The following is a 27,755-nucleotide window of genomic DNA, read 5'->3' as shown; positions in this document are numbered from 1 at the left end:
GGACAGAGAGACAGAGAGACAGTACTCTACCTACATGTAATGGACAGAGAGACAGTACTCTACCTACATGTAATGGACAGAGAGACAGAGAGACAGTACTCTACCTACATGTAATGGACAGAGAGACAGAGAGACAGTACTCTACCTACATGTAATGGACAGAGAGACAGAGAGACAGTACTCTACCTACATGTAATGGACAGAGAGACAGTACTCTACCGACATGTAATGGACAGAGAGACAGAGAGACAGTACTCTACCTACATGTAATGGACAGAGAGACAGTACTCTACCTACATGTAATGGACAGAGAGACAGAGAGACAGTACTCTACCTACATGTAATGGACAGAGAGACAGTACTCTACCTACATTTAATGGACAGAGAGACAGTACTCTACCTACATGTAATGGACAGAGAGACATGTAATGGACAGAGAGACAGTAATCTACCTACATGTAATGGACAGAGAGACAGAGAGACAGTACTCTACCTACATGTAATGGTCAGAGAGACAGTACTCTACCTACATGTAATGGACAGAGAGACAGTACTCTACCGACATGTAATGGACAGAGACAGAGAGACAGTACTCTACCTACATGTAATGGACAGAGAGACAGTACTCTACCTACATGTAATGGTCAGAGAGACAGAGAGACAGTTCTCTACCTACATGTAATGGTCAGAGAGACAGAGAGACAGTATTCTACCTACATGTAATGGACAGAGAGACAGAGAGCCAGTACTCTACCTACATGTAATGGACAGAGAGACAGTACTCTACCTACATGTATTGGACAGAGAGACAGAGAGACAGAGACAGTACTCTACCTATATGTAATGGACAGAGAGACAGTACTCTACCGACATGTAATGGACAGAGAGACAGTACTCTACCTACATGTAATGGACAGAGAGACAGAGAGACAGTACTCTACCTACATGTAATGGACAGAGAGACAGTACTCTACATACATGTATTGGACAGAGAGACAGAGAGACAGAGACAGTACTCTACCTACATGTAATGGACAGAGAGACAGAGAGACAGTACTCTACCTACATGTAATGGACAGAGAGACAGAGAGACAGTTCTCTACCTACATGTAATGGACAGAGAGACAGAGAGACAGTACTCTACTTACATGTAATGGACATAGAGAGACAGTACTCTACCTACATGTAATGGACAGAGGGACAGAGAGACAGTACTCTACCTACATGTAATGGTCAGAGAGACAGTACTCGACCTACATGTAATGGACAGAGAGACAGAGAGACAGTTCTCTACCTACATGTAATGGACAGAGAGACAGAGACAGTTCTCTAACTACATGAAATGGACAGAGAGACAGAGAGACAGTACTCTACCTACATGTAATGGACATAGAGAGACAGTACTCTACCTACATGTAATGGACATAGAGACAGTACTCTACCTACATGCAATGGACATAGAGAGACAGTACTCTACCGATATGTAATGGACAGAGAGACAGAGAGACAGTACTCTACCTACATGTAATGGACAGAGAGACAGAGAGACAGTACTCTACCGACATGTAATGGACAGAGAGACAGAGAGACAGTACTCTACCTCCATGTAATGGACAGAGAGACAGTACTCTACCGACATGTAATGGACAGAGAGAAAGAGAGACAGTACTCTACCTACATGTAATGGACAGAGAGACAGTTCTCTTCCTACATGTAATGGACAGAGAGACAGAGAGACAGTACTCTACCTACATGTAATGGACAGAGAGACAGTTCTCTACCGACATGTAATGGACAGAGAGACAGAGAGACAGTACTCTACCTACATGTAATGGACAGAGAGACAGAGAGACAGTACTCTACCTATATGTAATGGACAGAGAGACAGTACTCTACCGACATGTAATGGACAGAGAGACAGAGAGACAGTACTCTACCTACATGTAATGGACAGAGAGACAGTACTCTACCTACATGTAATGGACAGAGAGACAGAGAGACAGTACTCTACCGACATGTAATGGACAGAGAGACAGAGAGACAGTACTCTACCTACATGTAATGGACAGAGAGACAGTACTCTACCTACATGTAATGGACAGAGAGACAGAGAGACAGTACTCTACCTACATGTAATGGACAGAGAGACAGAGAGACAGTACTCTACCTACATGTAATGGACAGAGAGACAGAGAGACAGTACTCTACCTACATGTAATGGACAGAGAGACAGTACTCTACCGACATGTAATGGACAGAGAGACAGAGAGACAGTACACTACCTACATGTAATGGACAGAGAGACAGTACTCTACCTACATTTAATGGACAGAGAGACAGTACTCTACCTACATGTAATGGACAGAGAGACATGTAATGGACAGAGAGACAGTAATCTACCTACATGTAATGGACAGAGAGACAGAGAGACAGTACTCTACCTACATGTAATGGACAGAGAGACAGTACTCTACCGACATGTAATGGACAGAGACAGAGAGACAGTACTCTACCTACATGTAATGGACAGAGAGACAGTACTCTACCTACATGTAATGGTCAGAGAGACAGTACTCTACCTACATGTAATGGACAGAGAGACAGTACTCTACCGACATGTAATGGACAGAGACAGAGAGACAGTACTCTACCTACATGTAATGGACAGAGAGACAGTACTCTACCTACATGTAATGGTCAGAGAGACAGAGAGACAGTTCTCTACCTACATGTAATGGTCAGAGAGACAGAGAGACAGTATTCTACCTACATGTAATGGACAGAGAGACAGAGAGCCAGTACTCTACCTACATGTAATGGACAGAGAGACAGTACTCTACCTACATGTATTGGACAGACAGACAGAGAGACAGAGACAGTACTCTACCTATATGTAATGGACAGAGAGACAGTACTCTACCGACATGTAATGGACAGAGAGACAGTACTCTACCTACATGTAATGGACAGAGAGACAGAGAGACAGTACTCTACCTACATGTAATGGACAGAGAGACAGTACTCTACATACATGTATTGGACAGAGACAGAGAGACAGAGACAGTACTCTACCTACATGTAATGGACAGAGAGACAGAGAGACAGTACTCTACCTACATGTAATGGACAGAGAGACAGAGAGACAGTTCTCTACCTACATGTAATGGACAGAGAGACAGAGAGACAGTACTCTACCTTACATGTAATGGACATAGAGAGACAGTACTCTACCTACATGTAATGGACAGAGGGACAGAGAGACAGTACTCTACCTACATGTAATGGTCAGAGAGACAGTACTCGACCTACATGTAATGGACAGAGAGACAGAGAGACAGTTCTCTACCTACATGTAATGGACAGAGAGACAGAGACAGTTCTCTAACTACATGAAATGGACAGAGAGACAGAGAGACAGTACTCTACCTACATGTAATGGACATAGAGAGACAGTACTCTACCTACATGTAATGGACATAGAGAGACAGTACTCTACCTATATGCAATGGACATAGAGAGACAGTACTCTACCGATATGTAATGGACAGAGAGACAGAGAGACAGTACTCTACCTACATGTAATGGACAGAGAGACAGAGAGACAGTACTCTACCTACATGTAATGGACAGAGAGACAGAGATACAGTACTCTACCTACATGTAATGGACAGAGAGACAGTTTTCTACCTACATGTAATGGACAGAGAGACAGAGAGACAGTACTCTACCTACATGTAATGGTCAGAGAGACAGTACTCTACAAACATGTAATGGACAGAGAGACAGTACTCTACCTACATGTAATGGACAGAGAGACAGAGAGACAGAGAGCCAGTACTCTACCTACATGTAATGGACAGAGAGACAGTACTCTACCTACATGTATTGGACAGAGAGACAGAGAGACAGAGACAGTACTCTACCTATATGTAATGGACAGAGAGACAGTACTCTACCGACATGTAATGGACAGAGAGACAGTACTCTACCTACATGTAATGGACAGAGAGACAGAGAGACAGTACTCTACCTACATGTAATGGACAGAGAGACAGTACTCTACCGACATGTAATGGACAGAGAGACAGTACTCTACCTACATGTAATGGACAGAGAGACAGAGAGACAGTACTCTACCTACATGTAATGGACAGAGAGACAGAGAGACAGTACTCTACCTACATGTATTGGACAGAGAGACAGAGAGACAGAGACAGTACTCTACCTACATGTAATGGACAGAGAGACAGAGAGACAGTACTCTACCTACATGTAATGGACAGAGAGACAGAGAGACAGTTCTCTACCTACATGTAATGGACAGAGAGACAGAGAGACAGTACTCTACTTACATGTAATGGACATAGAGAGACAGTACTCTACCTACATGTAATGGACAGAGGGACAGAGAGACAGTACTCTACCTACATGTAATGGTCAGAGAGACAGTACTCGACCTACATGTAATGGACAGAGAGACAGAGAGACAGTTCTCTACCTACATGTAATGGACAGAGAGACAGAGACAGTTCTCTAACTACATGAAATGGACAGAGAGACAGAGAGACAGTACTCTACCTACATGTAATGGACATAGAGAGACAGTACTCTACCTACATGTAATGGACATAGAGAGACAGTACTCTACCTACATGCAATGGACATAGAGAGACAGTACTCTACCGATATGTAATGGACAGAGAGACAGAGAGACAGTACTCTACCTACATGTAATGGACAGAGAGACAGAGAGACAGTACTCTACCTACATGTAATGGACAGAGAGACAGAGATACAGTACTCTACCTACATGTAATGGACAGAGAGACAGTTTTCTACCTACATGTAATGGACAGAGAGACAGAGAGACAGTACTCTACCTACATGTAATGGTCAGAGAGACAGTACTCTACCAACATGTAATGGACAGAGAGACAGTACTCTACCTACATGTAATGGACAGAGAGACAGAGAGACAGAGAGACAGTATTCTACCTACATGTAATGGACAGAGAGACAGAGAGACAGTACTCTACCTACATGTAATGGACAGAGAGACAGAGAGAGAGTACTCTACCTACATGTAATGGACAGAGAGACAGAGAGACAGTTCTCTACCTACATGTAATGGTCAGAGAGACAGTACTCGACCTACATGTAATGGACAGAGAGACAGAGAGACAGTTCTCTACCTACATGTAATGGACAGAGAGACAGAGAGACAGTTCTCTACCTACATGAAATGGACAGAGAGACAGTACTCTACCTACATGTAATGGACAGAGAGACAGTACTCTACCTACATGTAATGGACAGAGAGACAGAGAGAAAGTTCTCTACCTACATGTAATGGACAGAGAGACAGAGAGACAGTACTCTACTTACATGTAATGGACATAGAGAGACAGTACTCTACCTACATGTAATGGACAGAGAGACAGAGAGACAGTACTCTACCTTCATGTAATGGACAGAGAGACAGAGAGACAGTACTCTACCTACATGTAATGGACAGAGAGACAGTTCTCTACCTACATGTAATGGACAGAGAGACAGAGAGACAGTTCTCTACCTACATGAAATGGACAGAGAGACAGTACTCTAAATACATGTAATGGACAGAGAGACAGTACTCTACCTACATGTAATGGACAGAGAGACAGAGAGAAAGTTCTCTACCTACATGTAATGGACAGAGAGACAGAGAGACAGTACTCTACTTACATGTAATGGACATAGAGACAGTACTCTACCTACATGTAATGGACAGAGAGACAGTACTCTACCTACATGTAATGGACAGAGGGACAGAGAGACAGTACTCTACCTACATGTAATGGACAGAGAGACAGAGAGACAGTACTCTACCTTCATGTAATGGACAGAGAGACAGAGAGACAGTACTCTACCTACATGTAATGGACAGAGAGACAGTACTCTACCTACATGTAATGGACAGAGAGACAGTACTCTACCTACATGTAATGGACAGAGAGACAGAGAGACAGTACTCTACCAACATGTAATGGACAGAGAGACATTACTCTACCTACATGTAATGGACAGAGAGACAGAGAGACAGTACTCTACCAACATGTAATGGACAGAGAGACAGTACTCTACCTACATGTAATGGACAGAGAGACAGAGAGACAGTACTCTACCTACATGTAATGGACAGAGAGACAGAGAGACAGTACTCTACCTACATGTAATGGACAGAGAGACAGAGAGACAGTTCTCTACCTACATGTAATGGTCAGAGAGACAGTACTCGACCTACATGTAATGGACAGAGAGACAGAGAGACAGTTCTCTACCTACATGTAATGGACAGAGAGACAGAGAGACAGTACTCTACCTACATGTAATGGACATAGAGAGACAGTACTCTACCTACATGCAATGGACAGAGGGACAGAGAGACAGTACTCTACCTACATGTAATGGACAGAGAGACAGAGAGACAGTACTCTACCTACATGTAATGGACAGTGAGACAGTACTCTACCTACATGTAATGGACAGAGAGACAGTACTCTACCTACATGTAATGGACAGAGAGACAGAGAGACAGTACTCTACCTACATGTAATGGACAGAGAGACAGAGATACAGTACTCTACCTACATGTAATGGACAGAGAGACAGTTCTCTACCTACATGTAATGGACAGAGAGACAGAGAGACAGTACTCTACCTACATGTAATGGTCAGAGAGACAGTACTCTACCAACAAGTAATGGACAGAGAGACAGTACTCTACCTACATGTAATGGACAGAGAGACAGAGAGACAGAGAGACAGTTCTCTACCTACATGTAATGGACAGAGAGAAATAGAGACAGTACTCTACCTACATGTAATGGACAGAGGGACAGAGAGACAGTTCTCTACCTACATGTAATGGACAGAGAGACAGAGAGAGAGTACTCTACCTACATGTAATGGACATAGAGAGACAGTACTCTACCTACATGCAATGGACATAGAGAGACAGTTCTCTACCTACATGTAATGGACAGAGAGACAGAGAGACAGTACTCTACCTACATGTAATGGACATAGAGAGACAGTACTCTACCTACATGCAATGGACAGAGGGACAGAGAGACAGTACTCTACCTACATGTAATGGACAGAGAGACAGAGAGACAGTACTCTACCTACATGTAATGGACAGTGAGACAGTACTCTACCTACATGTAATGGACAGAGAGACAGTACTCTACCTACATGTAATGGACAGAGAGACAGAGAGACAGTACTCTACCTACATGTAATGGACAGAGAGACAGAGATACAGTACTCTACCTACATGTAATGGACAGAGAGACAGTTCTCTACCTACATGTAATGGACAGAGAGACAGAGAGACAGTACTCTACCTACATGTAATGGTCAGAGAGACAGTACTCTACCAACATGTAATGGACAGAGAGACAGTACTCTACCTACATGTAATGGACAGAGAGACAGAGAGACAGAGAGACAGTTCTCTACCTACATGTAATGGACAGAGAGACAGAGAGACAGTACTCTACCTACATGTAATGGACAGAGAGACAGTTCTCTACCTACATGTAATGGACAGAGAGACAGAGAGAGAGTACTCTACCTACATGTAATGGACATAGAGAGACAGTACTCTACCTACATGTAATGGACAGAGGGACAGAGAGACAGTACTCTACCTACATGTAATGGACAGAGGGACAGTACTCTACTGACATGTAATTGACAGAGACAGAGAGACAGTACTCTAACTACATGTAATTGACAGAGAGACAGTACTATACCTACATGTAATGGACAGAGAGACAGTACTCTACCTACATGTAATGGACAGAGAGACAGTACTCTACCTACATGTAATGGACAGAGAGACAGAGAGACAGAGAGACAGTACTCTACCTACATGTAATGGACAGAGAGACAGAGATACAGTACTCTACCTACATGTAATGGACAGAGAGACAGTTCTCTACCTACATGTAATGGACAGAGAGACAGAGAGACAGTACTCTACCTACATGTAATGGTCAGAGAGACAGTACTCTACCAACATGTAATGGACAGAGAGACAGTACTCTACCTACATGTAATGGACAGAGAGACAGAGAGACAGAGAGACAGTTCTCTACCTACATGTAATGGACAGAGAGAAAGAGAGACAGTACTCTACCTACATGTAATGGACAGAGGGACAGAGAGACAGTACTCTACCTACATGTAATGGACAGAGAGACAGTTCTCTACCTACATGTAATGGACAGAGAGACAGTACTCTACCTACATGTAATGGACAGAGAGACAGAGAGACAGTACTCTACCTACATGTAATGGACATAGAGAGACAGTACTCTACCTACATGTAATGGACAGAGAGACAGTTCTCTACCTACATGTAATGGACAGAGGGACAGAGAGACAGTACTCTACCTACATGTAATGGACAGAGGGACAGTACTCTACTGACATGTAATTGACAGAGACAGAGAGACAGTACTCTAACTACATGTAATTGACAGAGAGACAGTACTATACCTACATGTAATGGACAGAGAGACAGAGAGACAGAGAGACAGTACTCTACCTACATGTAATGGACAGAGAGACAGAGATACAGTACTCTACCTACATGTAATGGACAGAGAGACAGTTCTCTACCTACATGTAATGGACAGAGAGACAGAGAGACAGTACTCTACCTACATGTAATGGTCAGAGAGACAGTACTCTACCAACATGTAATGGACAGAGAGACAGTACTCTACCTACATGTAATGGACAGAGAGACAGAGAGACAGAGAGACAGTTCTCTACCTACATGTAATGGACAGAGAGAAAGAGAGACAGTACTCTACCTACATGTAATGGACAGAGGGACAGAGAGACAGTACTCTACCTACATGTAATGGACAGAGAGACAGAGAGACAGTTCTCTACCTACATGTAATGGTCAGAGAGACAGTACTCGACCTACATGTAATGGACAGAGAGACAGAGAGACAGTTCTCTACCTACATGCAATGGACAGAGAGACAGAGAGACAGTACTCTACCTACATGTAATGGACAGAGAGACAGTACTCTACCTACATGTAATGGACAGAGAGACAGAGAGACAGAGAGACAGTTCTCTACCTACATGTAATGGACAGAGGGACAGAGAGACAGTACTCTACCTACATGTAATGGACAGAGAGACAGAGAGACAGTACTCTACCTACATGTAATGGACAGAGAGACAGTACTCTACCTACATGTAATGGACAGAGAGACAGAGAGACAGTACTCTACCTTCATGTAATGGACAGAGAGACAGAGAGACAGTACTCTACCTACATGTAATGGACAGAGAGACAGAGAGACAGTACTCTACCTACATGTAATGGACAGAGAGACAGAGAGACAGTACTCTACCTACATGTAATGGACAGAGAGACAGTACTCTACCTACATGTAATGGACAGAGAGACAGAGAGACAGTACTCTACCTACATGTAATGGACAGAGAGACAGAGAGACAGTACTCTACCTACATGTAATGGACAGAGAGACAGAGAGACAGTACTCTACCTACATGTAATGGTCAGAGAGACAGTACTCTACCTGCATGTAATGGACAGAGAGACAGTACTCTACCTACATGTAATGGACAGAGAGACAGAGAGACAGTACTCTACCTACATGTAATGGACAGAGAGACAGAGAGACAGTACTCGACCTGCATGTAATGGACAGAGAGACAGAGAGACAGTACTCTACCTACATGTAATGGTCAGAGAGACAGTACTCTACCTACATGTAATGGACAGAGAGACAGTACTCTACCTGCATGTAATGGACAGAGACACAGAGAGACAGTACTCGACCTGCATGTAATGGACAGAGACAGAGAGACAGTACTCTACCTACATGTAATGGACAGAGAGACCGAGAGACAGTACTCTACCTACATGTAATGGACAGAGAGACAGAGAGACAGTACTCTACCTACATGTAATGGACAGAGAGACAGTACTCTACCTACATGTAATGGACAGAGAGACAGAGAGACAGAGAGACAGTACTCTACCTACATGTAATGCTCAGAGAGACAGAGAGACAGTACTCTACCTACATGCAATGGACAGAGACAGTTCTCTACTTACATGTAATGGGCAGAGAGACAGAGAGACAGTTCTCTACCTACATGTAATGGACAGAGAGACAGAGAGACAGTACTCTACCTACATGTAATGGACAGAGGGACAGTACTCTACTGACATGTAATTGACAGAGACAGAGAGACAGTACTCTAACTACATGTAATTGACAGAGAGACAGTACTATACCTACATGTAATGGACAGAGAGACAGAGAGACAGAGAGACAGTACTCTACCTACATGTAATGGACAGAGGGACAGAGAGACAGTACTCTACCTACATGTAATGGACAGAGGGACAGTACTCTACTGACATGTAATTGACAGAGACAGAGAGACAGTACTCTAACTACATGTAATTGACAGAGAGACAGTTCTCTACCTACATGTAATGGGCAGAGAGACAGAGAGACAGTTCTCTACCTACATGTAATGGACAGAGAGACAGAGAGACAGTACTCTACCTACATGTAATGGACAGAGAGACAGAGAGACAGTATTCTACCAACATGTAATGGTCAGAGAGACAGTACTCTACCTGCATGTAATGGTCAGTGTTTCATCTGCGTGGATCACAAGGTCTTCTTTGGGGCTGTCAAGGGTGGGCGGAGTCATAGAATAGCCAATCACCAACCCTGAATGAACAAAACAAAGGCATATGATTGGACGCTGACACTCAAAACACTGATTTGATGAGAAGCAGATTCCCACAAAGGTAAACTAGTGTTTATTGGTTTCAAAAGACTGTCAAACCCCCATAATGTCACGCTGATCATAATGTCACGCTGATCATAATGTCACGCTGATCATAATGTCACGCTGATCATAATGTCACGCTGATCATAATGTCACGCTGATCATAATGTCACGCTGATCATAATGTCACGCTGATCATAATGTCACGCTGATCATAATGTCACGCTGATCAGGACCAACCAACAGGATGCACCAACCACATCATAATGTCACGCTGATCATAATGTCACGCTGATCATAATGTCACGCTGATCATAATGTCACGTTGATCATAATGTCACGCTGATCATAATGTCACGCTGATCATAATATCACGCTGATCATAATGTCACGCTGATCATAATGTCACGCTGATCATAATGTCACGCTGATCAGGACCAACCAACAGGATGCACCAACCAAATCATGTCATTCTATTACACGTAGCTCAGGGCAGTGAAATATAGAGATATAGAGATACACACACAGGGCATTACAAAGGTATTCAGACCCATTCCCTTAATCCATTTTACATTACAGACTGATTCTAAAATGATGATGATGTTTTTTTATTTAATCCAATCTACACACATGACCCCATAATGACATCACAATACCCCGTAATGACATCACAACACCCCATAATGACATCACAACACCCCATAATGACAAATAGAATGGTGTGTATAGACAGTAGTTATATAGAATGGTGTGTATAGACAGTAGTTATATAGGATGGTGTGTATAGACAGTAGTTATATAGGATGGTGTGTATAGACAGTAGATGATGTGTATAGACAGTAGTTATATAGAAAGGTGTGTATAGACATTAGTTATATAGGATGGTGTGTATAGACAGTAGTTATATAGGATGGTGTGTATAGACAGTAGTTATATAGGATGGTGTGTATAGACAGTAGTTATATAGGATGGTGTGTATAGACAGTATAGACAGTAGTTATATAGGATAGTGTGTATAGACATTAGTTATAATAGGATGGTGTGTATAGACAGTAGTTATATAGGATGGTGTGTATAGACAGTAGTTATATAGGATGTTGGGCATAGACAGTAGTTATATAGGATGGTGTGTACAGACAGTATAGACAGTAGTAATATTGGATGGTGTGTATAGACAGTAGTTATATAGGATGGTGTGTATAGGCAGTAGTTATACAGAATGGTGTGTATAGACAGTATAGACAGTAGTTATATAGGATGGTGTGTACAGACAGAGGTTATATAGGAGGATTTGTATAGACAGTAGTTATATAGGATGGTGTGTATAGAGAGTATAGACAGTAGTTATATAGGATGGTGTAAGTCGCTCTGGATAAGAGCGTCTGCTAAATGACTTAAATGTAAATGTAATGGTGTGTATGGACAGTAATTATATAGGATGGTGTGAATAGGCAGTAGTTATATAGGATGGTGGGTATGGACAGTAGTTATATAGGATGGTGTGTATAGACAGTAGTTATATAGGATGGTGTGTATAGACAGTAGATATAGAGGATGGTGTGTATAGACAGTAGTTATATAGGATGGTGTGTATAGACAGTAGTTATAATAGGATGGTGTGTATAGACAGTGGTTGTATAGGATGGTGTGTATAGACAGTAGTTATCTAGGATGGTGTGTATAGACAGTAGTTATATAGGATGGTGTGTATAGACAGTATAGACAGTAGTTATAGAGGATGGTGTGTATAGACAGTAGTTATATAGAATGGTGTGTATAGACAGTAGTTATATAGCATGGTGTGTGTAGACTGTAGTTATATAGGATGGTGTGTATAGACAGTAGTTATATAGGATGGTGTGTGTAGACAGTAGTTATATAGGATGGTGTGTATAGACAGTAGTTATATAGGATGGTGTGTATAGACAGTAGATGATGTGTATAGACAGTAGTTATATAGAAAGGTGTGTATAGACATTAGTTATATAGGATGGTGTGTATAGACAGTAGTTATATAGGATGGTGTGTATAGACAGTAGTTATATAGGATGGTGTGTATAGACAGTAGTTATATAGGATGGTGTGTATAGACAGTAGTTATATAGGATGGTGTGTATAGACAGTATAGACAGTAGTTATATAGGATAGTGTGTATAGACATTAGTTATAATAGGATGGTGTGTATAGACAGTAGTTATATAGGATGGTGTGTATAGACAGTAGTTATATAGGATGGTGTGTACAGACAGTAGTTATATAGGATGGTGTGTATAGACAGTAGTTATATAGGATGGTGTGTATAGACAGTAGTTATATAGGATGGTGTGTACAGACAGTAGTTATATAGGATGTTGGGCATAGACAGTAGTTATATAGGATGTTGGGCATAGACAGTAGTTATATAGGATGGTGTGTACAGACAGTATAGACAGTAGTTATACAGGATGGTGTGTATAGACAGTATAGGCAGTACTTATATAGGATGGTGTGTATAGACAGTATAGACAGTATAGACAGTAGTTATATAGGATGGTGTATAGACAGTAGTTATATAGAATGGTCCAATTTGTAAGTCCCTCTGGATAAGAGCGTCTGCTAAATGACTTAAATGTAAATGTAGTGTAAATGGTGTGTATAGACAGTATAGACATTAGTTATATAGGATGGTGTGTATAGACAGTAGTTATATAGGGTGGTGTGTATAGACAGTAGTTATATAGGATGGTGTGTATAGACAGTAGATGATGTGTATAGACAGTAGTTATATAGAAAGGTGTGTATAGACATTAGTTATATAGGATGGTGTGTATAGACAGTAGTTATATAGGATGGTGTGTATAGACAGTAGTTATATAGGATGGTGTGTATAGACAGTAGTTATATAGGATGGTGTGTATAGACATTAGTTATATAGGATGGTGTGTGTAGACAGTAGTTATATAGGATGGTGTGTATAGACAGTAGATGATGTGTATAGACAGTAGTTATATAGAAAGGTGTGTATAGACATTAGTTATATAGGATGGTGTGTATAGACAGTAGTTATATAGGATGGTGTGTATAGACAGTAGTTATATAGGATGGTGTGTATAGACAGTAGTAATATAGGATGGTGTGTATAGACAGAAGTTATAGAGGATGGTGTGTATAGACAGTAGTTATATAGGATGGTGTGTATAGACAGTATAGACAGTAGTTATATAGGATGGTGTGTATAGACAGTAGTAAAATAGGGTGGTGTGTATAGACAGTATAGACAGTAGTTATAGAGGATGGTGTGTATAGACAGTAGTTATAATAGGATGGTGTGTATAGACAGTGGTTGTATAGGATGGTGTGTATAGACAGTAGTTATATAGGATGGTGTGTATAGACAGTAGTTATATAGGATGGTGTGTATAGACAGTAGTTATATAGAATTGTGTGTATAGACAGTAGTTATATAGGATGGTGTGTATAGACAGTAGTTATATAGGATGGTGTGCATAGACAGTATAGACAGTAGTTATATAGAATGGTGTGTATAGACAGTAGTTATATAGGATGGTGTGTATAGACAGTAGTTATATAGAATGGTGTGTATAGACAGTAGTTATATAGAATTGTGTGTATAGACAGTAGTTATATAGGATGGTGTGTATAGACAGTAGTTATATAGGATGGTGTGTAAAGACAGTAGTTATAATAGGATGGTGTGTATAGACAGTATTGACAGTAGTTATATATATAGGATTGTGTGTATAGACAGTATAGACAGTAGTTATATAGGATGGTGTGTATAGACAGTAGTTATAATAGGATGGTGTGCATAGACAGTATAGACAGTAGTTATATAGAATGGTGTGTATAGACAGTAGTTATATAGGATGGTGTGTATAGACAGTAGTTATATAGAATGGTGTGTATAGACAGTAGTTATATAGAATTGTGTGTATAGACAGTAGTTATATAGGATGGTGTGTATAGACAGTAGTTATATAGGATGGTGTGTATAGACAGTAGTTATAATAGGATGGTGTGTATAGACAGTATAGACAGTAGGTATATAGAATGGTGTGTATAGACAGTAGTTATATAGGATGGTGTGTATAGACAGTAGTTATAATAGGATGGTGTGTATAGACAGTAGTTATATAGGATGGTGTGTATAGACAGTAGTTATAATAGGATGGTGTGCATAGACAGTATAGACAGTAGTTATATAGAATGGTGTGTATAGACAGTAGTTATATAGGATGGTGTGTATAGACAGTAGTTATAATAGGATGGTGTGTATAGACAGTATAGACAGTAGTTATATAGGATTTTTGTGTATAGACAGTATAGACAGTAGTTATATAGGATAGTGTATATAGACAGTAGTTATCTAGGATGGTGTGTATAGACAGTAGTTATATAGGATGATGTGTATAGACAGTAGTTATATAGGATGGTGTTTATAGACATTAGTTAAATAGGATGGTGTGTATAGACAGTATAGACAGTAGTTATATAGGATGGTGTGTATAGACAGTAGTTATATAGGATGGTGTGTAAAGACAGTAGTTATAATAGGATGGTGTGTATAGACAGTATTGACAGTAGTTATATATATAGGATTGTGTGTATAGACAGTATAGACAGTAGTTATATAGGATGGTGTGTATAGACAGTAGTTATAATAGGATGGTGTGCATAGACAGTATAGACAGTAGTTATATAGAATGGTGTGTATAGACAGTAGTTATATAGGATGGTGTGTATAGACAGTAGTTATATAGAATGGTGTGTATAGACAGTAGTTATATAGAATTGTGTGTATAGACAGTAGTTATATAGGATGGTGTGTATAGACAGTAGTTATATAGGATGGTGTGTATAGACAGTAGTTATAATAGGATGGTGTGTATAGACAGTATAGACAGTAGGTATATAGAATGGTGTGTATAGACAGTAGTTATATAGGATGGTGTGTATAGACAGTAGTTATAATAGGATGGTGTGTATAGACAGTAGTTATATAGGATGGTGTGTATAGACAGTAGTTATAATAGGATGGTGTGCATAGACAGTATAGACAGTAGTTATATAGAATGGTGTGTATAGACAGTAGTTATATAGGATGGTGTGTATAGACAGTAGTTATAATAGGATGGTGTGTATAGACAGTATAGACAGTAGTTATATAGGATTTTTGTGTATAGACAGTATAGACAGTAGTTATATAGGATAGTGTATATAGACAGTAGTTATCTAGGATGGTGTGTATAGACAGTAGTTATATAGGATGATGTGTATAGACAGTAGTTATATAGGATGGTGTTTATAGACATTAGTTAAATAGGATGGTGTGTATAGACAGTATAGACAGTAGTTATATAGCATGGTGTGTATGGACAGTTGTTATATAGGATGGTGTGTATAGACAGTAGTTATATAGGATGGTGTGTATAGACAGTAGTTATACAGGATGGTGTGTATAGACAGTAGTTATATAGGATGGTGTTTATAGACAGTAGTTAAATAGGATGGTGTGTATAGACAGTATAGACAGTAGTTATAGATTATGGTGTGTATGGACAGTATAGACAGTAGTTATAGAGGATGGTGTGTATAGACAGTAGTTATATAGGATGGTGTGTATAGACAGTATAGACAGTATAGACAGTAGTTATATAGGATGGTGTGTATAGACAGTAGTTATATAGAGTGGTGTGTATAGATAGTGGTTATATAGGATGGTGTGTATAGACAGTGTAGACAACAGTTATATAGGATGGTGTATATAGACAGTAGTTATATAGGATGGTGTGTATAGACAGTATAGACAGTATAGACAGTAGTTATATAGGATGGTGTGTATAGACAGTATAGACAGTAGTTATATAGAGTGGTGTGTATAGATAGTGGTTATATAGGATGGTGTGTATAGACAGTGTAGACAACAGTTATATAGGATGGTGTGTATAGACAGTAGTTATACAGGATGGTGTGTATAGACAGTAGTTATATAGGGTGGTGTGTATAGACAGTATAGACAGTAGTTATATAGGATGGTGTGTATAGACAGTAGTTATACAGGATGGTGCGTATAGACAGTAGTTTTATAGGATGGTGTGTTCCAGTTCTGTTTATACAAATAAACAAATCAGCTTATTATTTAACCTCTGAGGTTTCATACAAATATCCCAGTGGTTTGTAGCTCCCTCTTGGTGTTTCTGAAATGACCTCAGCCTTCTCTCCCCTCATTCTACATATCACTCCTCCAGGCTATTCCAGTGGTTTGTAGCTCCCTCACAGTTTTGCCTGAGACCAAAGTGAAAAACGTTGATCATAAGAGCTGTGTTTCCCAGAAGCCTCCGCCCAGCAGGACAGCTGTGATTGACTCTTATGGCTGCAGGCTAGAAGGTGTGCCCAGCAGGACAGCTGTGATTGACTCTTATGGCTGCAGGCTAGAAGGTGAGCCCAGCAGCATAGTTCTCTTATGATGGACATTTCTCACATTGGTCTCTCAGGCAAAATGTTGCAGTACTATTCAATCTACAATGTGAGGTTGTTCCATACCACTGAGGGGGGTAATTTCAGACACACTGTTTGAGGGTCATTTTCCCATGGGAAATGCTATTAGGCCTCCACCAATTTTCAGAAAATGACAAAAAGCCCTAGCTACTTATTTTAGTCATTGTCCTCCTTCACAATAGAGGTATTTAGAAACGTGGAGAGATTTACAAAGACTCTGACACGTTCTAGAGGGGCTGTGACATAAGAGATAGAGAAGACCAAACCACATTCATTCTTTCGTGCGCTAAGAGAGGAGCACTCGGATGATTTCACAAACATCACTTATGGACTTGATGATAATCGCAATCCAGTTGTTTTCTGGACGGCCAGGACATTGTACAGACACAACCACATTCCTCACATCCTGCTGCCCACGGAGCAACAATAGAGACATGTGATGTAAATAGTTTATGCTCAGCTCCAGAGTGTGAGTTGATTAGGGTTAGTTAGAGTTTATCTCAGTGGCAGCTCTGCCTGTACTCCTATTAGCATGGAGTAGGCCATAAGTAGGGAAAGGGGGAAACCAAGTCAGTTGTACAAATGAATACATTCAACTGAAATGATGCTGACAGACATGGCAGCTCTGTTTCTAGCTCCTAAGCAACATTGATTTTTGTTTTTTTACACTATTAGACGAGAATGTTTTTTTTGTGTTATTACATACAGCCGGAAATAACTAATGTTCAGTCTCTGGACAATAAAGTAGATGAGCTCAGGGCGAGGATCTCCTTCCAGAGAGACATCAGGGACGGCAACATACTCTGTTTCACAAGATCAAGGCTCTCTTCAGATATATTGTCATCGTCCAGACATTCAGCTGGGTTCTCAGTACATCATGCAGACGGGAATAAAGAACTCTCCGGGAAGTAGAAAGGCGGTGGTGTATGTTTCATGATTAACTACTCATGGTGTGATTGTGATAATGTACAGGCTCTCAAAGTCCTTTTGTTCACTAGAATACCTCACAATCAAATGCCGACCGTATTACCTCCCAAGATAACTCTCTTCGGTTATAGTCACAGCCGTGTACATTGAGAATTTCAATAAGCATTTATCTACGGCTGGCCATGCTTTCCACCTGGCTACCCCTACCCCGTTCAACTGCCCGGCACCCTCCAATGCAACCCTCCCAAGCACCCACCTTTTCTCCTTCACCCAAATCCAGATTGCTGATGTTCTGAAAGAGCTGCAAAATCTGGACCACTACAAATCAACCGGGATAGACAATCTGGATCCTCTATTTCTAAAATAATCTGCCAAAAGTTTTGCAACCCCTATTACCAGCCTGTTCAACCTCTCTTCCGTATCGTCTGAGATTCCCAAAGATAGGAAAGCTGCCGCGGTCATCCCCATCTTCAAAGGGGGTGACACTCTAGACCCAAACTGCTACAACCCTATATGTATCCTACCCTGTCTTTCTAAGGTCTTCGAAAGCCAAGATAACAAACAGATAACCGACTATTTCGAATCCCACTGTACCTTCTCCTCCATACAATCTGGTTTCAGAGCTGATCATGGGTGCACCTCAGCCATGCTCAAGGTCCTAAATGATATCATAACCGCCATTGATAAGAGACATTACTGTGCAGCTGTATTCATCGACCTGGCCAAGGCTTTTGACTCTGCCAATCACAACATTTTTATTGGCAGACTCGACAGCCTTGGTTTCTGAAATGATTGCCTCGCCTGGTTTACCAACTACTTATCTGATAGAGCTTAGTGTGTCAAATCGGAGGGCTTGTTGTCCGGACCTCTGGCCATCTCTATGGGGGTGCCACAGGGTTAAATTCTCGGGGCCGACTCTCTTCTCTGTATACATCAATGATGTCGTTCTTGCTGCTGGTGATTATCTGATCCACCTCTACGCAGATGACACCATTATGTATACTTCTGGCCTCTCTTTGGACACTGTGTTAACTAACCTCCAGACGACCTTCAATGCCATGGAACTCTCCTTCCGTGGCCTCCAACTGCTCTTAAACGCAAGTAAAACTAAATGCATGCTATTCAATCGATCACTGCCCGCACCTGCCCGCCCGTCTAGCATCACTACACTGGACGGCTCAGACAACTACAAATACCAAGGTATCTGGTTAGACTGTAAACTCTCCTTCCGGAACAAAGCATCCATCACTCATCCTGTCAAACATATCCTCGTAAAACTGACCATCCTACCAATCCTCGACTTCGGCGATGTCATCTATAAAATAGCCCCCAACACTCTACTCAACAAACTGGATGCAGTTTATCACAGTGCCATCCATTTTTTCACCAATGGCCCATACACTAACCCACCACTGCGACCTGTACGCTCTCGTTGGTTGGCTCTCGCTTTATACTCGTCGCTGAACCCACTGGCTCCAGGTCATCTATAAGTCTCTGCTAGGTAAAGCCACGCCTTATCACAGCTCACTGGTCACCATAGCAGCACCCACTCGTCACCGCCAAAGCCAATTCCTCCTTTGGAATTCCTTCCAGTTCTCTGCTTTTTTTTTTTAATATTACCTTTATTTTACTAGGCAAGTCAGTTAAGAACAAATTCTTATTTTCAATGACGGCCTAGGAACAGTGGGTTAACTGCCTGTTCAGGGGCAGAATGACAGATTTGTACCTCGTCAGCTTGGGGATTCGAACTTGCAACCTTTCGGTTACTAGTCCAACGCTCTAACCACTAGGCTACCCTGCCGCCCCAATGACTGGAACGAACTGCAAAAATCACTGAAGCTGGAGTCTCATATCTCCCTCATTAGCTTTAGCCACCAGCTGTCAGAGCAGCTCACAGATCACTGCACCTGTACATACTGTAGCTCATCTGTAAATAGCCCATCTATCTACCTCATCCCCATACTGTATTTATTTATTTATCTTGCTCCTATAGATTACACTGGACGGCTCTGACTTAGAATATGTGGACAACTACAAATACCTGGGTATCTGGTTAGACTGTAAACTCTCCTTCCGGACTCACATTAAGCATCTCCAATCCAAAATTAAATCTAGAATCGGCTTCCTATATCGCAACAAAGCATCCTTCACTCATCCTGCAAGAATGCATTTAGTTTTACTTACTATCAACATTATAGTACTAGCTCTGGTCAAACACTACTGATGTTCTATCAACACATTGATTATAGTACTAGCTCTGGTCAAACACTACTGATGTTCTATCAACACATTGATTATAGTACTAGCTCTGGTCAAACACTACTGATGTTCGATCAACACATTGATTATAGTACTAGCTCTGGTCAAACACTACTGATGTTCTATCAACACATTGATTATAGTACTAGCTCTGGTCAAACACTACTGACCTTCTATCAACACATTGATTATAGTACTAGGTCTGGTCAAACACTTCTGATGTTCTATCAACACATTGATTATAGTACTAGCTCTGGTCAAACACTGCTGATGTTCTATCAACACATTGATTATAGTACTAGCTCTGGTCAAACACTGCTGATGTTCTATCAACACATTGATTATAGTACTAGCTCTGGTCAAACACTACTGATGTTCTATCAACACATTGATTATAGTACTAGCTCTGGTCAAACACTGCTGATGTTCTATCAACACATTGATTATAGTACTAGCTCTGGTCAAACACTACTGATGTTCTATCAACACATTGATTATAGTACTCCCTCTGGTCAAACACTACTGATGTTCTATCAACTGGCTATATACATTATTATGTTTTAGTTCAACATTATATATGTTTGGGCTTCTTGCTGTTATTTTGCAGTCTTCTATTTTCTCTCCTTTTTTCTCTCCAATTGGTAGTTACAGTCTTGTTCCATCGCTGCAACTCCCCTACGTACTCGGGAGAGGCAAAGGTCGAGAGCCATGTGTTCTTCGAAATACAACCCTGCCAAGCGGCACTGCTTCTTGACACACTGCCCGCTTAACCCGGAAGCCAGCCGCACCAGAGGAAATGTGTCAGAGGACACACCATCCAACTGGCAACAGAAGTCAGCTTTCAGGCACCCGGCCCACCACAAGGAGTCGCTAGAGCGCAATGGGACAAGGAAATCCCGGCCGGCCAAACCCTCCCCTAACCCAGACAGTGCTGGGCCAATTATGCGCCGCCTCATGGGTGTCCCGGTCACGATTGGCTGTGACACAGGCTGGGATCGAACCCGGGGCTGTAGTGACGCCTCAAGCACTGAGATCCAGTGCCTTAGATCTCTGCGCCACTCGGGAGGCCCTACAATTATTTTATTACTATGTTCCGGCCCTTTCAAGGACAGGCTCTGAGTCTCAGTATTTTCCGTAGATATCTTAGGCGTGGTGTGTACGCCTGTTGGTCTAACTATGAACAAGGACAGCCTATAGGGGTCCCTATAGATTCCCGCTATAGATTCCTGCCTCACACGGGCCCTCTATAGATTCCTGCCTCACACCAACCCTCTATAGATTCCTGCCTCACACTGGCCCTCTATAGATTCCTGCCTCACACTGGCCCTCTATAGATTCCTGCCTCACACTGTCCCTCTATAGATTCCTGCCTCACACCACCCCTCTATAGATTCCTGCCTCACACCACCCTTCTATAGATTCCTGCCTCTCACTGGCCATCTATAGATTCCTGCCTCACAACGACCCTCTATAGATTCCTGCCTCACACTGGCCATCTATAGATTCCTGCCTCACAACGACCCTCTATAGATTCCTGCCTCACACTGGCCCTCTATAGATTCCTGCCTCACACTGGCCCTCTATAGATTCCTGCCTCACACTGTCCCTCTATAGATTCCTGCCTCACACCACCCCTCTATAGATTCCTGCCTCACACCACCCTTCTATAGATTCCTGCCTCTCACTGGCCATCTATAGATTCCTGCCTCACAACGACCCTCTATAGATTCCTGCCTCACACTGGCCATCTATAGATTCCTGCCTCACAACGACCCTCTATAGATTCCTGCCTCACACAGGCCATCTATAGATTATTGCCTCACACTGGCCCTCTATAGATTCCTGCCTCACACTGGCCCTCTATAGATTCCTGCCTCACACCGGCCCTCTATAGATTCCTGCCTCACACTGGCCCTCTATAGATTCCTGCCTCACACTGGCCATCTATAGATTCCTGCCTCACAACGACCCTCTATAGATTCCTGCCTCACACAGGCCATCTATAGATTATTGCCTCACACTGGCCCTCTATAGATTCCTGCCTCACACTGGCCCTCTATAGATTCCTGCCTCACACCGGCCCTCTATAGATTCCTGCCTCACACTGGCCCTCTATAGATTCCTGCCTCACACTGGCCATCTATAGATTCCTGCCTCACAACGACCCTCTATAGATTCCTGCCTCACAATGGCCATCTATAGATTCCTGCCTCACAACGACCCTCTATAGATTCCTGCCTCACACTGGCCATCTATAGATTCCTGCCTCACACTGGCCCTCTATAGATTCCTGCCTCACAACGACCCTCTATAGATTCCTGCCTCACACTGGCCATCTATAGATTCCTGCCTCACAACGACCCTCTATAGATTCCTGCCTCACACAGGCCATCTATAGATTATTGCCTCACACTGGCCCTCTATAGATTCCTGCCTCACACTGGCCCTCTATAGATTCCTGCCTCACACCGGCCCTCTATAGATTCCTGCCTCACACTGGCCCTCTATAGATTCCTGCCTCACACTGGCCATCTATAGATTCCTGCCTCACAACGACCCTCTATAGATTCCTGCCTCACAATGGCCATCTATAGATTCCTGCCTCACAACGACCCTCTATAGATTCCTGCCTCACACTGGCCATCTATAGATTCCTGCCTCACACTGGCCCTCTATAGATTCCTGCCTCACACAGGCCATCTATAGATTATTGCCTCACACTGGCCCTCTATAGATTCCTGCCTCACACTGGCCCTCTATAGATTCCTGCCTCACACCACCCCTCTATAGATTCCTGCCTCACACCACCCCTCTATAGATTCCTGCCTCACACTGGCCCTCTATAGATTCCTGCCTCACAACGACCCTCTATAGATTCCTGCCTCACACCGGCACTACGGATGGGTGGCCACTCTTTTCAAAGACAGCCTCAGAGTTTTACTAGATATTGTCTTAGGTGTGGTGTGCGCTGCTTGTGTATTGTCCAGGGCTCCTGGTGGTGTGATTCAGACCAGGTCCTGAGGGGTCAATCACCATGCCTTGTATTGTCCAGGGCTCCTGGTGGTGTGATTCAGACCAGGCCCTGAGGGGTCAATCACCATGCCTTGTATTGTCCAGGGCTCCTGGTGGTGTGATTCAGACCAGGCCCTGAGGGGTCAATCACCATGCCTTGTATTGTCCAGGGCTCCTGGTGGTGTGATTCAGACCAGGCCCTGAGGGGTCAATCACCATGCCTTGTATTGTCCAGGGCTGCCCTGGGGGTCTCTGTGTGAAACCTGGGACCTCTAGATAAACACAGGGTTTACACACAGAGATAGAGGGCCAACCCAGGGTGTTGACACAGGCCTGGCTGGGGTTTACAGGCCTAACAGTGGGACCCCCATCCAGAGAAGGGTGAAGAAGGCCAACACGTGAGAGAGAAAGACATTTCCTCAGTGAAAACAATGTCCAGAGGAAATGTGAAATTGGCCTCTTACCTCAAAATACCATATGACAGACCACGTATACACCATGCATACCCTTATTGACAAACAAGCAAAACAAAACAATATTCTCACGCTATTACTTCAAAAAAAGCTTTTGACTCAATTTGGAATGAGGGTCTGCTATACAAACTGATGGAAAGCAGTGTTGGGGGGGGGGGGGGACATACGACATTATAAAATGTATGTACACAAACAAGTGTGCAGTTAAAATAGGCAATAAAACACACAGATGTCTTTCCTCAGGGTTGTGGGATGAGACAGGGATGCAGCTTTAGCCCCACCCTCTTCAACATCTACAGTGCATTTGGAAAGTATTCAGATCCCTTGACTTTGTCCACATTTTGTTACGTTACAGCCTTGTTCTAAAATTGATTAAATCGTTTTTTCACACATCAGTCTAAACACAATATCTCATAATGACATCACAACACCTCATAATGACATCACGACACCTCATAATGACATCACGACACCTCATAATGACATCACGACACCTCATAATGACATCACAACACCTCATAATGACATCACGACACCTCATAATGACATCACGACACCTCATAATGACATCACGATACCTCATAATGACATCACGACACCTCATAATGACAAAGCAAAAACGGGTTTTTAGAAAATGTTGCAACTTTAAATCCCCCCCCCCCCGTAAATATCACATTCAGACCCTTTACTCAGTACCCTCAGATTACACAGACCCATAAAGAATTATAAAATAATCATACATCGATAAAGTCCCAGAACTGTTAGGTGGAAAACCAGCAGTGTATCATCACAGGAGCAAGATTTGTGGCCCGTTGCCATGACAAAAGGACAGCCAGTGGAGAACAAACATTGTAAATACAACCTGTATTGTAAAAAAAAAAATGTAAACATATTTTTCCAATGCCAATAAAGCAAGAGAAAGAGAGAGAAAGAGCAGATGAGAGAGAGAGACAGAGAGACAGAGAGAGAGAGACCGACAAATCATGAGAAAACAAAAAGATAATTACTTGACACATTGGAAAGAGCAAACTAGAATGCTATAGAATGCTATTTGGCCCTACACAGAGAGTACACAGCAGCAGAATACCTGACCACTGTGACTGACCCAAAATTAAGGAAAGCTTTGACTATGTACAGACTCAGCGAGCATAGCCTTGCTATTGAGAAAGGCCGCCGTAGGCAGACATGGCCCTCAAGAGAAGACAGGCTATGTGCTCACTGCCCACAAAATGAGGTGGAAACTGAGCTGCACTTCCTAACCTCCTGCCCAATGTATGACCATATTAGAGAGACATATTTCCCTCAGATTACACAGATCCACAAAGAATTCGAAAACAAATCCAATTTTGGAAAACTCCCATATCTACTGGGTGAAATTCCACAGTGTGCCATCACAGCAGCAAGATTTGTGACCTGCCACGAGAAAAGGGCAACCAGTGAAGAACACGCACCATTGTAAATACAACCCATATCTATGCTTATTTATTTTATCTTGTGTCCTTTACCATTTGTACATTGTAAAAACACTGTATATATATATATATATAATATGACATTTGTAATGTCTTTATTGTTTTGAAACTTCTGTATGTGTGATGTCTACTGTTAATTTTTATTGTTTATTTCACTTTATATATTATCTACCTTACTTGCTTTGGCAATGTTAACACATGTTACCCATGCCAATAAAGCCCTTGAATTGAATTGAATTGAATTGAGAGAGAGCAGATGAAAGAAAGAGAGACAGACAGACAGACAGACAGACAGACAGACAGACAGACAGACAGACATACAGACAGACAGACAGACAGACAGACAGACAGACAGACAGACAGACAGACAGATAGATAGACAGACAGATAGACAGACAGACAGACACAGAGAAAGAGAGAGTCAGAGAGACAGAGAGAGAGAGAGAGAGCAGATTACAGGTCTCCTTCAGCTACAGGTCTCCTTCAACATGATCAACACTACTGTGTTCCTGTGTGTCGATAGTAAACACTGCTAACAATGACCACCGACAGGAAAGATCTGGAAGTTGCCTCTTTCCTTCCCAGAGTTCAAGGACTTCACATTGTTGTTCTACCGCTACATACTAAATTGAAACAGCACTTTGTACAATTTTACACTCCCTGTCCCATCTCTCTGAGGACTTACCCAGCATTTAAACTACTGTCCCTGTCCCATCTCTCTGAGGACTTACCCAGCATTTAAACTACTGTCCCTGTCCCATCTCTCTGAGGACTTACCCAGCATTTAAACTACTGTCCCTGTCCCATCTCTCTGAGGACTTACCCAGCATTTAAACTACTGTCCCTGTCCCATCTCTCTGAGGACTTACCCAGCATTTAAACTACTGTCCCTGTCCCATCTCTCTGAGGACTTACCCAGCATTTAAACTACTGTCCCTGTCCCATCTTTCTGAGGGCTTACCCAGCATTTAAACTACTGTCCCTGTCCCATCTCTCTGAGGACTTACCCAGCATTTAAACTACTGTCCCTGTCCCATCTCTCTGAGGACTTACCCAGCATTTAAACTACTGTCCCTGTCCCATCTCTCTGAGGACTTACCCAGCATTTAAACTACTGTCCCTGTCCCATCTCTCTGAGGACTTACCCAGCATTTAAACTACTGTCCCTGTCCCATCTCTCTGAGGACTTACCCAGCATTTAAACTACTGTCCCTGTCCCATCTCTCTGAGGACTTACCCAGCATTTAAACTACTGTCCCTGTCCCATCTTTCTGAGGGCTTACCCAGCATTTAAACTACTGTCCCTGTCCCATCTCTCTGAGGACTTACCCAGCATTTAAACTACTGTCCCTGTCCCATCTCTCTGAGGACTTACCCAGCATTTAAACTACTGTCCCTGTCCCATCTCTCTGAGGACTTACCCAGCATTTAAACTACTGTCCCTGTTTCATCTCTCTGAGGACTTACCCAGCATTTAAACTACTGTCCCTGTCCCATCTCTCTGAGGGCTTACCCAGCATTTAAACTACTGTCCCTGTCCCATCTCTCTGAGGACTTACCCAGCATTTAAACTACTGTCCCTGTCCCATCTCTCTGAGGACTTACCCAGCATTTAAACTACTGTCCCTGTCCCATCTCTCTGAGGACTTACCCAGCATTTAAACTACTGTCACATCTCTCAGGACTTACCCAGCATTTAAACTACTGTCCCTGTCCCATCTCTATCAGGACTTACCCAGCATTTAAACTACTGTCCCTGTCCCATCTCTCTCAGGACTTACCCAGCATTTAAACTACTGTCCCTGTCCCATCTCTATCAGGACTTACCCAGCATTTAAACTACTGTCCCTGTCCCATCTCTCTGAGGACTTACCCAGCATTTAAACTACCCTCCCTGTCCCATCTCTCTCAGGACTTACCCAGCATTTAAACTACTGTCCCTGTCCCATCTCTCTCAGGACTTACCCAGCATTTAAACTACTGTCCCTGTCCCATCTCTCTCAGGACTTACCCAGCATTTAAACTACTGTCCCTGTCCCATCTCTCTGAGGACTTACCCAGCATTTAAACTACTGTCACATCTCTCAGGACTTACCCAGCATTTAAACTACTGTCCCTGTCCCATCTCTCTCAGGACATACCCAGCATTTAAACTACTGTCCCTGTCCCATCTCTATCAGGACTTACCCAGCATTTAAACTACTGTCCCTGTCCCATCTCTCTGAGGACTTACCCAGCATTTAAACTACTGTCCCTGTCCCATCTC

General features: G+C 42.3%; 1 protein-coding gene across 1 annotated transcript in view; it reads right to left on the bottom strand.

Moving 5' to 3' along the window:
• LOC135545412 (vascular endothelial growth factor receptor 3-like) overlaps positions 1-27,755 on the bottom strand; it is a 272,156-nt gene that overhangs the window by 140,190 nt on the left and 104,211 nt on the right. The window contains exon 2 of the mRNA XM_064973018.1: positions 10,691-10,787. Within this exon, the coding sequence (XP_064829090.1) occupies positions 10,691-10,787 (97 nt within the window). The remainder of the gene's footprint in view (positions 1-10,690; positions 10,788-27,755) is intronic.

This window comes from Oncorhynchus masou, chromosome 9, assembly GCF_036934945.1.
Source record: "Oncorhynchus masou masou isolate Uvic2021 chromosome 9, UVic_Omas_1.1, whole genome shotgun sequence".
Taxonomy (NCBI): Eukaryota; Metazoa; Chordata; class Actinopteri; order Salmoniformes; family Salmonidae; genus Oncorhynchus; species Oncorhynchus masou.
This window is presented reverse-complemented; position numbering and strand designations above follow the sequence as displayed.